The 14,509-nt window shown below is 33.7% G+C and overlaps 1 protein-coding gene across 1 annotated transcript; it reads right to left on the bottom strand.

Moving 5' to 3' along the window:
- Positions 1-3,149: 3,149 nt before the first annotated feature.
- Positions 3,150-13,326, bottom strand: LOC145678004 (putative aminopeptidase NPEPL1). Its single transcript, XM_081748199.1, has 3 exons — positions 13,122-13,326; positions 9,947-10,057; positions 3,150-4,428 (listed from the first exon to the last, which is right to left on the bottom strand). The coding sequence occupies exons 1-3, from the start codon at positions 13,137-13,139 to the stop codon at positions 4,279-4,281; spliced, it is 279 nt and encodes a 92-aa protein (XP_081604325.1). The 5' UTR covers positions 13,140-13,326; the 3' UTR covers positions 3,150-4,278.
- Positions 13,327-14,509: the final 1,183 nt, after the last annotated feature.

Below are 14,509 nucleotides of genomic sequence, written 5' to 3'. Positions count from 1 at the left end.
CACAATTCACCTTGCTGAAAGACGTGGTTTATCAGGAGGTCGGCCAAGATTCTTTTGGACTTAGCCTGTAGACTGCTTCTGGTCTCAATTATTCCCATATAACAAGACTAACCATATATAAAGTTGGTTCGAAATGATTTAAAATATCACTAATTGACCTTAAGGGGATAATAGCGATTTAAATATTCGTAAATCAGAGGAGATGTAAAAGTTAAGCGTTAAAATAAATCCGATAATTCCTAATGCAACCTAATGATAGCAATAAAACTTCTTATGTAACATTTTCAAAGCTAAGATTAACAGTTTTGTTTCTGAAGAGGGTTTATGGCAACATAGAATATTATAAATCCAATTTATCATAAGTAGTACCTCTGACAGCCCCGCATTTCACATCACCATCGCCCTTCATCCTGACAAGTGGGCAATTCACTTACCCACAATGACTTTTCAGGCATTCCAGTGACATCAATATCTCAGTTTGGGTTTGGGATCATGCTTCGGTGAACCTCGACTATCACCATCAGCAGCTATTAGAGAATCAGAACTTATTTCTGTATTAGACAATGTGGGTAACTATAGCTTTTCGTCTATAGAAGACAGAGAGCGTGCCTTAGGTGCCCGTGGTCATGGGTTCAATTCCCGGAGAGGCACTCAACAATTTCGATGTTCAGCCAGCATCGTGAGGACAATTGGGGAGTTATCTTAAGTAAGAGGTAGCGGACTGCAGTCTAGAATGCCGGCATTAGGGACTTCGGGTGTCGATGCGTTGACTACACATCCCCACTTTCAACGTAAGCCCGCTGGTAGGAACCAAAGGACTGTCGTGCCAAGAATTTAGTTTATTTTAATTATCATAAATGGCTTCTTTATTATTAAATTTTATCCAATACATATTTTCTTTTCAACTAGTTTGGGAAACTCAGAGCTAGATACTTGTTTTCTTTTTAATTCATGTTCATAGTTAGCTCAACTAATCACTAGGAAAAAACAATCTTTTCAATAAAATTCGCCTCGCGTCTTTCGTAGCTCTAAGTTTAGTTATTTTTAGTTTTCTTTTTTTTTAAGTTGAAGGGCGGTTTATCATTTTCCCCTCGCTTACCCTATTCTTTTTTCTAGTTTTACCTATGTTTCTTTGCACGGACATTGCGCCTATACGCACGTGCTTAGTGTGTTCGTTTACAAAAGCGGGCCTTTTCCTACCACTGTAGAAAGTAAGAGTGCACTGTATCAGAGAATTATTAATTGACGTATGTAAGTGAATATATCTGTGACGAAGTCATAATTACTCAGTTTTTGCATCGTACATAGTTTCCCCATCCTTATTAATCTCTTCACCCCCGCTTCCTGAATTCCAGTTCTAGTATTCTTTCTTAATGGGGGACTGATGTCTCATGTAGGCTTATTAACTATAACATCAGCAATAAAGAAAGTACGGTTTAATTTGCACTAATTTTAAAACATAACGTTAATTAAATAATAATAATAATAATACAGAGCGAGCTCAGGCTACTTGTTAGGATTCTTGCTTCGCAATTGGATAATACCGGTTCGAATTCGGAGACCAGCTATCCTGACTGAGGATTTGCCAGGGTTGTTCCTCAGTTATACTGGGCAAATGCTAGGTTAGTACCTTGATCTAAGGCTCTGGAGACCTTCCTTTCATTCCTTTTCCAATGTTTTCATCTACAGTGTAAAATGGCCTCTGAGGATGTATCTGGTAGCTTATAGTAAATAAACAATAACGACGTAATATATCTTTACGAAACGTGTGGGTTAATTTAACTACAGCCTTACAGTCCCAATAGATAGCTAAAGTTTTAATATCAATTTCCTGACTTTTATATACTATTTTCATATTGTTTCAGCTTTCAATTTTCTCATGTATGTTCCCACCGAGAATTGGACCTGAGATCACATGAACAAATGCGAATATGTTAAATATTTTTGAACACTTTAATATACAAAACACAAAACGCTTCAATGATACGATGCATGGATATGTTTTGGTTACGTCCTGCAATGTATGATAAAAGAAGCCACGAGGGTGAAGAAAAAATAACAGAAATCTCTTTTATATTTACTCCTTCAACAAACTCCCGACCTCAGAAGGGCAAGCCATAAGTTAGGTAATAAAGTCATACAACGAACACAACCTAATCGCTCTCCTGAAATTCTCGTGTGTATGTTTAAAAACCTACTGTTGTTCCATGCCAACCAGTATATATTTTTTGTTGTATATACCTTCGAAGTGAAAGATATTCATTATTACATTTGTTGGTGGTTGGACTCGTGAGTCAGAAACTACTATTAATAAAGTTTGTTTTGTCTACTATCCCTGCGATTAGAAAAGATATTTCATTTGTACATGAGAAAAGAAGAAAGTTTATTTTCTAAGAATAAAATAAATATTTTCAATGTGAAGCTAACATTACGTTTCGAAGAGGAGCTAAACAGAAGAATTTGTTATCATTTACATCAGTTTTCAGACAGTTCACTATACTCTGAAATGGGAAGAAATCAAACTGGGAAACACTTTACTAAAGAGACTTCGACAGAAAGTGCAACATATAAATATTGCAAGGTTAAAATAAAATAAAGAACAAAGGTAACACAAACGTGTTATGGAAACATTTAAAAGCACAGCAACCTACTATATCAGTGAATCCTATATATATATATATATATATATATATATATATATATTATATATATAAGATCCGGATCTGAGGTTCGGATCCGAGATCCGGATCTAGGTCCGGATCCGGAAATTTTTGGCCATCCCTAATGTAAACGCAATTGCAATGACTCTATAAAACAAATGCATCAACTAATCAGATATGTAGTACGTGTAGTTTTCTTTTGATTCTCAGCGTAGCGGTACAAATACAATTTACATCTAGTCGAAATAGAAATATATTTTCCAAAGAATTTTGATTTTATCAACTAAACTGGAGAAAAGACAACTTTTACAAGAAGATTCTTCTCTTATTGACGCTCAATTTTATTCAGAACAATTATTCTTTCTGACATTATCTGACTAAACATAACTTCTGTTTAAATAATAAATGTCAAATTTCATCTGATTCTGCTAGTAACCGCTATCGCTCACATTTTTTTTTCTATCGGATAAATAACAAATAAACAAATACTAACCTGCATAATTTCTTTATTGATAAACTTATACAATCAGGTAAAATTAACAATAAATCAATTCTAAAAATTTGTCTTAGCTTCCATAGTTTACACTACCTGACACTGGGACCAAGAAATAAATAGTATTCATCTATACGGATTGTTTTTCTTGTTTAAACAGAAATAAATTCACACAGTTTACAAAAATCAATGATTCTGAAATGAATAAAACTGAAAATTAAATTTCGTATTTTTCCCTTTATATTGTATAAAATATAAATATTCCATTTAATTTCCACAAAGATATATATGTATATATATTAAAAACCAAGGAAATATAATTTTAATTTCTTACAGCCTAAATATTATGCGACCATTTCAAAATTAAAAAGTTTCTCACGACTTCAATATTATGCAACCATTTTAAAATTAAATTGATTTTTGTAATAAAATTATATGGGAAAAAATTAGAAAATTTCGAAACATTCATGTGGCAATCTAAGACAGTATAAAGGATATTTGTACAGTCTTTTTTTCTTTTCCTTCGTTTTGCGAACGTTTAAGATTCCAGTATATATATATCATTATCCCAATATATTAGTACCACAAACTTGGCCTAACTGAATATTGAGCAAAAAGACTTTTTAATATATATAATATATATAAAAACCTATTTCTCTGTATTTTAAACCTTAAAATTATTTAAGCACACTTTTTATGCAAATAGGACTAAAATTCATTTCCTTTACTTTGGTGACCCTTAAATTCGTTTGCAGAACTGAAAGTTCTAAAGACAAATGTACTGTACACTACATTAGCCGCTTTTTCAGTATTATTCTCATAATCAACTAATATTAAGTTTTAATTCTTTCTTTATATCTACCACTGAGACTCAATTAAGACAACAGATTTTTTTTTTCGAGTTTTGGTATGAACTCTTAATATATAATATCTTTCCTCATATATTTCCCACACGGTAAATACTACAGTTTTACCTCCATATCTTTACACTAATAGGTCTTACAATTTCTTTTCTTTTACTATATACACGAAGTAAGTACAAAGTTATCAACATTCAACAGAGTAACAAACCAAACTTTTTTTTATCAGTGTACAAAAATATAATATGTACTCTAACTCGTAAAATTAATTTCGTTTAAGCTTCTTACAAGCATTTCCATCTCCTAATCCATTATGCTTTTGTAATGGACTCAGACTTTGGAGAAGATTGTCATGAGAGAAGTGCCCAAACAATGCTGCCAATAGGGACACGCCATATCCTGTCGCTCGTTCACCCTGGAATATCACAAGTTAGCTCATTAAAAAATTTATTCTGTTAAAGTGATTTTCAAGAAACGCCATTTTAAGCATATTTTAGAATACCGTATTTGGTTGAAAATAGGCTGCACTTTTTTTTTCCCCTAAATTTTGGCTTGAAAACTTATGATGCGGTCTATAATTGAGATCCTCCCCCCTCAAATCATAAATCGTCAATTTCAAAATGACATGTACACGTATCTTGAGGATTGAAATTAATGCCATTACAAGTTATGGCAGTTACTTTTGAAAAAACCATCAACGACTTAAGAAGAAAACAGCAGAAAAACTTACATTGTTCACAAAAATTGCCACCTTCATTGGGTACCGGTAACACCTTACACTGGCACAAAAAGCACTTGTACACTTAATATGTCTAATTGAAGTATCTCGTAACTTTAGTACTGCGATCTATATTCGAGGTTTACTTTTTCTATAATCTTGTGTCAAAAGTTTAAGTGCGGCCTGTATTCACACGCGGCTTACATTCGCGTAAATACGGTAAATGGCTTTTGTACTGACAACAGTACCTACTATGTGCCACATGAGATAGTAAGTTCTGGCCTAGTAAGCTAGTTCACGACCAAGAAAAGATTTTGTACCTACAATTCTACTCTTTTGGTTGCACTTCAATTTCACTGCGAAATGCGTATTAAAAGCAGTATCACCATATCAATGATCTGTAACGTCGATCTTTTAATTTTGTAAATTTTATATAGTCATTACTCACGTATGAACAAAACAAAAACTTTGTTACCTTGTATTTGCATGATTATTGACACGTCCAACACTTCAACCACTTTCTTCAGTGTGGCCGTTTTCAGGTAGTATTTTCTACTTCTAGGTAAAAACGAGTCTTCTAATTCATTATAATTTCTCTTATAGACAGAAATGGACTACCACGTTCGAAGAGAGGTAATTGTAATTTATATTCAGTGTTTCCCCGCAAATTAAATTTTAAATTTGATACACAAGGTAAAGAAGAAGGAATTATGAAGATGTAAAAGACTTAGAGTTACCTATAATTAGAAGATACTATCCTAAGGATGGCCACAATTGAGAAGGGACTGAAATATTGAGCATGTCAATAATGACCCAAATACAAGGAAACACAGCTGTATTTTATTTCATGTACTACAATTTGACTCAAATGAAATCTGTGACATTGCTTACAGTTTACTTTACGTAACGACATCAAATGGAACTTAGCTCTCCTTCTAGCCTATTTACTACCTAAATATTAATTGTAATATCACAGTATTGCGAACGGTGATGATATTTAATGAGGAAAGCAAAAAGGTTAATACTCACCGCAAAAGATATATAGTAGAGTTTTCTTCTACATGTAACAAGTTGCGCTTCATCGCTTGCTTAAAATTCAAAAAGGATTTGAAACATGAAGGAGAATTTGGAAGTGTAAAAATGGTTAACAAATGTGAAAAAACAAATCTTCTGTCTAAAACTTTAACACATGGGAATGGCACTCACTGTCACTGCACACTGCTGTTCACTGTTTTCTTTTCTTGCTTTCCAGATAGCTAATGTATGTACGGTAGTGAAACGATTACTTCAAATAATATTTATTTCTTCTCTATCCAAATTAAGAATGGATCTCTCTTTCTATATGTAATATGATTCTTTGATGTTTCGTTCCGTTGCTGTTTTTCCTTTTTTAATTAAACATGACTTCGCGATGTGATGGTTACAATCTCTAAGATGCGTTACTAGACCAGACAACTGTTGCAGGTTCCGAGACTTCGAAGGACGAATATGTTCAGTTATTCTAATGCCAATGTTCCTTTTTGTTTAACCTATATACACTTGACATTTCACATTGATATTTCACCCGATAGACGCCACTGCTTTGTAGATGGTCAGTAAAAATGCCTTAAAATTTGTTAAGTATTTGACTACGGATTTAGGAGGAACTTCTGAAATTTTGATTGTGTCTTTGCAGAATCTTCTTGATTTTTGCCGAGAAATGTGGAACCAAAGAAACACCAATCCATTTCTCAGTTGCGACATCTGTTGTAGGTTGATGGTGGGTGACGACGATCTCCTGTTGTACCTGTTTGTACCATTTTAATAATAAAGATTTTTGGAAACTATTTTCCTGTCCAATTTCTAATAAATATTGTATTCAAGATCATATTAATATTGTATTTCCTTATTGAGATCCTCAGGGAGGTCTGAAAATAAAAGAGCTCTCCTAAAAACAAAGTTTTTCCAGACATTTAATTTCTAAAGCCATGAATGTGATGATTTAAAGTTGATATATTTTGTACCAGCAAAAGGTCTGTGATATACCGAAGTAACAAACTTATTGTCATGTCTTTTAATGGTAACGTCAAAAAAGTTAAGAGCACCATTTTCTTCAAGTTCCATCGTAAATTTTATTCTAGGTTGACTCTAGTTAAACTCGTCAAATAATTTATTTAATTCCTGAGGGTCCTTGTACAAAATCAAAGTATCATCAACATATCGAAAATTTTCATCATCCTACATATTTACTCTCAAAATGGCTGTATAATAAACTTGTTTCATATGATATTCCAATTAGATACACTGTTAAACACAGTTTGGAATTAAAAACATGCTTAATTTTTTTTTTTTTTTTTAAATTTTTATGCTGCAAATTTCATCCATTTGGCATTTTTTGATGTTGTGGAGATGTATCCATCAATATCAGTAGACGGCTCTACAGGCAGTGGAACTTATTTTACTTCCCATACGAAATCCAACTAATCTCTCAACTAATAGCTTTTGCAATAAAACACAATGTTTTTCGATCTAAAGGACAATGGATTGGCTATGGGTAATACTCTCTCTTCGATACTTTCTAACCTGGTACTGAACATGTTTGAAACCAACATTCTTCCAAAATTTTCTTGTATTAGATATTTTCGATATGCTGATGATACTTTGCTTTTGTACAAGGACCCTCAGGAATTAAATAAATTGTTTGACGAGTTTAACTAGAGTCAATCTAGAATAAAATTTACGATAGAACTTGAAGAAAATGGTGCTCTTAATTTCTTGATATTACCATCAAAAGACATGACAATAAGTTTGTTACTTCGGAATATCGCAAAGCTTTTGCTGGTACAAAATATATCAACTTTAAATCATCACATTCATGGCTTTAGAAATTAAATGTCTGGAAAAACTTTTTTAGGAGAGCTCTTTTACTTTCAGACCTCCCTGAGGATCTCAATAAGGAAATACAATATTTATTACAAATTGGACATGAAAATAGTTTCCAAAAATCTTTATTATTAAAATGGTACAAACAGGTACAACAGGAGATCGTCGGCACCCACCATCAACCTACAACAGATGTCGCAACTGACAAATGGATTGGTGTTCCTTTGGTTCCACATTTCCCGGCAAAAATCAAGAAGATTCTGCAAAGACACAATCAAAATTTCAGAAGTTCCTCCTAAATCCGTAGTCAAATATCTCCTAATCCGTAACAAATTTTAAGGCATTTTTTACTGACCATCTACAAAGCAGTGGCGTCTATCGGGTGAAATGTCAAGTGTATATGGGTCAAACAAAAAGGAACATTTGCACTAGAATAACTGAACATATTCGTCCTTCGAAGTTTCGTAACCTGCAACAGTTGTCTGGTCTAGCAATGCATCTTAGAGATTGTGACCATCACATCGCGCAGTCGTTTAAATGAAAAAGGAAAAACAGCAACGGAATGAAACATCAAAGAATCATATTACATATATAAAGAGAGATCCATTCTTAATTTGGATAGAGGAGAAATAAATATTATTTGGAGTAGTCGTTTCACTACCGTACATACTTTCGTTATCAGGAAAGCAAGAAAAGAAAACAGTGAACAGCAGTGTGCAATGATAGTGAGTACCATTCCCATGTGCTTAAGTTTTTGACAGAAGATTTGTTTTTTCACATTTGTTAACCATTTTTAAACTTCCAAATTCTCCTTCATGTTTCAAATCCTTTTTGAATTTTAAGCAAGCCGATGAAGGAAGGGGTTTCTTCCGAAAACGCTACTTGTTACATGTAGAAGAAAGCTCTACTACATATCTTTTGCGATGAGTATTAGCCGTTTTGCTTTTCACATTAATTGTAACATTTTCCATTATACAAGTTTTGCCTATGATATACTATAATTAAAAATAAACTAATCTCTGAGCAAAACAAACCAATTTATTATCATAAAATTATACCTTGCGGCAAGATATTAGTTTTATAATAATACGTAAATTGGTTTGCTTTGCTCAGCGATTAGTTTATTTCCAATTAAGCGCCAACAAATTTCCTTAGGGATTCCCATCTAAATCATGTAATGTAATCATAATTTCTTATGACATATTTTCTACTGTTGCTTCATCTCTCATTCTTTCCTTATTTTTCAGCAACGAGTCCATATTTACGTAATACAAGTTCTCCACAGTGACTCGATGAATACCTTTAGAAATCATGTCTTTACAACTCCTGTAACTATAAACCGTTTAGCCCTCTCCGTTGGTCTAGTGGCTAGTACGTATGCCTTTGGTGGGCGTGATTCCGGGTTCAATTCCTGGTGGAAGAGCACAAAAAATTAATTTCACAATCATCCACTTTCATTAATCATTCGTCTGCTTGAACCTAAAGGACATAATCGTGAGGTGTTAAAACTAAAAATATTTCATTTTATAGTTTATTATTTATAGCAACACAGATTTTAATCTGAGCCCAGATACTTTTAATGACATTAAAATGACAGTAGTTACATGGAAATTGAATAATCTTCTGTTCGTATGATTCATATGAATTTATGACAGCATGTCGACCGATATTTAGGTAAGATTTTACTGACTGCAATTTCCAAACGATGACCACCGTCATCAACGCTTTATCGCGAAGTAAATAGTGCCGAGAACATGCAAAGTGTAGCACCGATCACTTTCACGATTTTCAATGGAAAGTGAGATATTCAGTATTTTAGACTGCAAGACAGTGAAAAATCATGGCCCTTTCCGCGCCTCTTTGCGGCAATATGCATTTAGCTATGTAAAATAACAAGCCTGTATGTTTTTGCAATACGTATTAATATTTTGTCAATGAAAAGAAGTAGTAGGAATAGTTGTTGTTGTTGTTGTTAATATTTATGTATTTACTATTTAGTTTATTTTACTTAGGACCCAAACGTGTTTCCATTTCCTTAACATATGTACTTCTACACTAATAGCATGAACAAGAATTTTCTAATTCATTTTTATATACTTTTCCAACCTTCGGTGGAACACGCCATTAAGCACTAAATAAAAACCCGAGGAGTGGATTATATCCCACTCTTAAAACACTAGATCCTCTCTCATATAATCTCGATACTGAAGAGGTACAGCAACAATTAATTTTTAAAGAAGTGTTTTTGTAAATTAGTACCTAGGTACATGTATTAGATTCGAGTTATTTTGTACAAGCACAATAAATTCAAGTAGACGTGTTCTATTTCAAAACTACAAACTCGGAAACTTACACAGTGAACAGGATAGGCCATATCCACATGTAACCAAACGCCAGGGAAGTCAAATCCAAGATGAGCACCAATGAAGAGGCCTGCACACGATGACTGAGCATTATTTCGATCCTGTAAGAAAAAGGCATCTCTTTCAATTCAATATTACTTTCAATAAACATATGTCCTATTTTAAACTACAGAAGTAGCACTCTCAAAAAACTATGTACACATCATCATTATTGAACAATCATTATAAAAAAAAAAAAAAAGAAAAGAAAAGAAAGAAAACTAAATCCGATCTTTGAAAAGCCTTCTACTTACAGCCGTACATAGAACATGTTACTACTTCTGATTTAAAATAAACATTAAACATTTAATTAGGATTCACACTGTCACACATAAATCTACTTTGTGTTAAGAGCATGTGACTTTTTTTTTTTTTTTTTTTTTTTTTTTAAGTATGACTATACTTAACGCAGGAATCCTCCATTACATTCGAGGGAAACATGGAAATAATGATTTATTTCCAGATGATGGATTTCTCAATAATTTTCTGATTTCAGTACTTTTCTTGACAAAATTCAATCGATAAGATAAACTAAGATAAAATTCCTAGGCGATCACAAGATTAGCGGAAAATAACATTTTTTATATATATATATATCTAATTAGAAAAAAATATACATTATCTAAATTTTTACATTCAGTTTAAAAATGCGTAAATAGCGAATAAAAGCTCGTTTAAGAAGAGATTCGTGCTTTCAAAATTATTAATATTTAGAACTTAGAATTTAGATTTCTATGCTTTCGGTATCGACGCCGACGTTAGCCTATCACGTATGAGGGATGACGTCCCTCGGCGGCGAGCACACTACCCGGGGAAAAGGAAAAAAGAAAGGATTGGGAAAGGAAGGAAGCGACCCGAAACCTATATGTTAGGTACTACCCCGGCATTTGCTTGCTGTGAATGAGGAAAATCCAGGAAAACCTTATTCAGGATGGCTGGCCTGAAAGAACTTTTTACACTTTTTCGACCGAGTGCTCCCACCGGGAATCAAACTCGTATTTAGTTCTTTAGAGACTATAACGTGCTTTATCTGTTCTTCAACTTTTTATCTGAATTTGAGTTTCAGGAAGCTCGACCACTAATTTGAAATCTATGCAAACTTATCAACCTTTTTAATGTTGTAAATCTTTTTAAAATATGAGATTTAAAGTAGCCTGTATGTAACTCTTCATAGTTATAAATCAAAATATAATTTAAAAATATAATTTGGAAGTTTAATCAATATACACAGTGGGCCAGAAGTCAGGTGACAGTCCTGTAACAGAAATGTCTGTTGGGCGAGAGGTCCACATTGGGCATAGATGATTAGTGGGGGTGGGGGAACCTAAAAATACACATGACCACCACGACTGCCATCTTGAATATCACTATTTTTTTAAACGCATATGTTTTAAGGCTGCACCATTGTTCAGTCACTAGAATCTGCTGCGATGTAACAGACCGTAATTCATTAACGGTTAGTGATATGACAAAATGCCATTGCATTCCTGATCAAAAAACATTCTTAGAACATGTGCCGCCGAATGCCTACCTTGCAATTAAAAAGAATACTGAAGTAATATTCAAGATGGCAGTCGTGGTGGTCATGTGTGTTTTTTAGGCTCCCCACTCATCATCTATGGCCAATGTGGACCTCTAGCCCAACAGACTTTTCTGTTACAGGACTGTCACCTGACTTTTGGCTTACCCTGTAGTTTCTCTCCCTAATTCGAAAATAATAAGGTCACGCTGGCTAAGGGGATAGCGTCCGATCTGGCAAATTTCAAATTTGAACTATGTTAGTTAGAAACCTTTTCCCTGGGGCCTTCTCGGTGTTAGTTTCCACCTCCTCATTCAACCAATTCTTTCAATAGGGTGACATGGGGTAATTATAGGAGGTAAACAAATGTAAACCTTAACTACTCATATCCGTAATAATATATTTTGTTTTAATTTTGACAAATGGCACAATAATCCTATGTCACTTCTATATTATTTGCATGAATTAAGAAAAAAATCTCAAACTTCTGTAAGAGACACTTGAGATTTGTTTCTTGAACTCCCAACTGCCAGAACTGCTCCAACTCTGAGGAAATTATGGCAGTTTCCTAGATTCCATTGTATTTACATTGCACTGACTTTTGGACAATCATATCATACGTCCGTTTTTGCCATTTAAAATGGTGTTTTGAAGTGTCTTGCTATTTCTAAGGAAATTATGAATAAAAACGCCAGACAGAACATTTTTTTCCTTCTACAGAAACAAATAAGAACAATATAAGTATGTATGAAAACTCACAAATAAGACTTATATCTTAATGTAATTAAAACATTTACGGTTCCTGCATATTTTGAAAAATGTAAATTGTCTACATTGAGAGATTAACTAAGGGATTTGCTGAAGGCAAAACGTAAATACGTATAGACTTCTCAGCCAAAATTTGAGTTCGGATCTATTGCGGAAAAGTGTTTTTATACTAGAAACCTATTTGTAGATTTTCTCTGCCATTTCACTGTCTTCTACTATAAATGGACCATGTCTATCCAGGGTTTAAAAAAAAAAAAAAAAAAAAAAATCACTACAACATCGGAAAGGAAGTTTTTCTGCTGTAATGTAGGTATGTATGTCACAGATGTTTAAAGTCATCCAAATTCAAGTAGATCTTAAGAGTACCAATAAGGATTTAATACATTTTCTTCTTCAAATTTTATTGTTGCTAAAAGAAATAGCTTCAAAGTTGCCCTAGTTTTTGGCCATAACTGTCCCATAGCATAATACAATAGGGCAATTATAGCACAACAGATAAATCATATCATTTATTGCAATAGCTAAAGTAAATATTTTTATAGTGTTTTGGACCACTGTAAATACACCTCATGAGCTATATGAATACCTCATTAACCATACTGTGTACATAGTGATGGAAGTAATTTTAATGATTACATGAAGTGGTAAATTTTCACATAAACTCCGTAATAAATTCACCAACAATCTCATTCTTGCCTGAAAACCTCTGGCGTCCAAGAGTACTGTTTGTTACTAAACAGACTTAAGTTACTGACATCCATTTTCTGTGTTCTTTTCATAATATAAAAAATATTATTCACGACCACTTCCATTTTGTCTAAAATAATCAAATTACTTACTGCAACTGAATTCTTCATATCAGCTACTGCTGATGCAAACTCACTAAAATGTAGCTCAGGGCAGTACGGAATGGGAAATACTAGATCTCCTGATGTTCGTCCTGCGTAGACAATTGCTTCTTCCCAGTCTTCACTGTTGGTAAGAACAGCACCATGATATTTTCCTGTGCTTACACCCTACAAAAGAAGAGCAAAGGAAGTTGTTGTTGTTGGTTGATTTCAGTGTCACTTTTAAGCATCGAGGTTATATGAGACGATTTAGCGCTTAATGTGGGATCCAAAGCACATGAGCTCCACCGGGAATTAAGCCCGGATCCCCCGCATCGAAGGCACATACGCTAACCATACAGTCACGAGGGAGCTTTAGTAAAGGAAGGATCTACCATTTTTCTTAAGTTACATAACAATAACAAACCTGCAACATGCTGTAACATCTAATAATGGAAAATTCTTTCGAGAGCATTAAATCCTCGCCCTTGAAACAATTCCACCTTTCAAATATTACAGCACATTACAAAGTTAATGTTCTAGTTAAGTTACTTCTACTTATAGTTAAGCTATTTTCCGATACATTATTTTCCGTTAAGAATAGGAAATACAATTATTCTAGGATTTTGTTATTACTCTATTACTTGAATTACAAGAATAATTGGATTTCCTTTCCATATTAACCTATAGTGTTAGCAAGTCTGAAAATAAAAGCTTTGATACATTTGGATTTCACGATAGATGTAAAAGACTCATAAAAACTGAAAAGCACTTTTTGCATTACAAAAATTATTTTGTTTGTCTGCTTGGTTGATTTGGGGTTTAGTGTCCCTTTTAGCAGTGAGGCTATTTTAAGACGTGGACCTATAGCTTAACGTAGAATCCAAACTACCCAAATTCCCGCCGGGAATCGAACCCGAGTCTCCTACGCTCAAAAACGCGTAAGCTAACTATATAGCCATGAGGAAGCTCTAAAATTTATTTTCTGAATAACACTGTAATGCTGCAAGGGGAGTAATGGGTTTACCAGGGCATTTGGCATCGTGACAGTTATTACATCGGGACGACTGAAAGGAATACAGGAACTAAGACAAAAGAACACATAAAAAACGCAAAAGTTTAGGAATCTGAGGTTTCTAGCTTATTAAATGCAAACCAAAGTAACTTAAAGGAGTCAAAATTATTTTAAAAATGCCATCACTAGTAGCAAGAAACATGTTTGATTCTTATTCCCTTAGAATACAACACCCATGAAATTTGCACGAAGACAATCTCGACAAAAACTGGGATTTAGTTATACACAGAAACGCATGTGAAATGGGCTTTCATAATGCAAGACCTCACTTTATTTATCGGGAATTAGATAATTAGCAAACACATGGGAATATTGAGGAACTCCC

Source organism: Thermobia domestica, unplaced genomic scaffold (assembly GCF_964235325.1).
Source record: "Thermobia domestica unplaced genomic scaffold, izTheDome1.hap1.1 HAP1_SCAFFOLD_1703, whole genome shotgun sequence".
Taxonomy (NCBI): Eukaryota; Metazoa; Arthropoda; class Insecta; order Zygentoma; family Lepismatidae; genus Thermobia; species Thermobia domestica.
The sequence above is the reverse complement of the archived record's forward strand: the minus strand, read 5'-3'. Positions and strand labels throughout refer to the sequence as shown.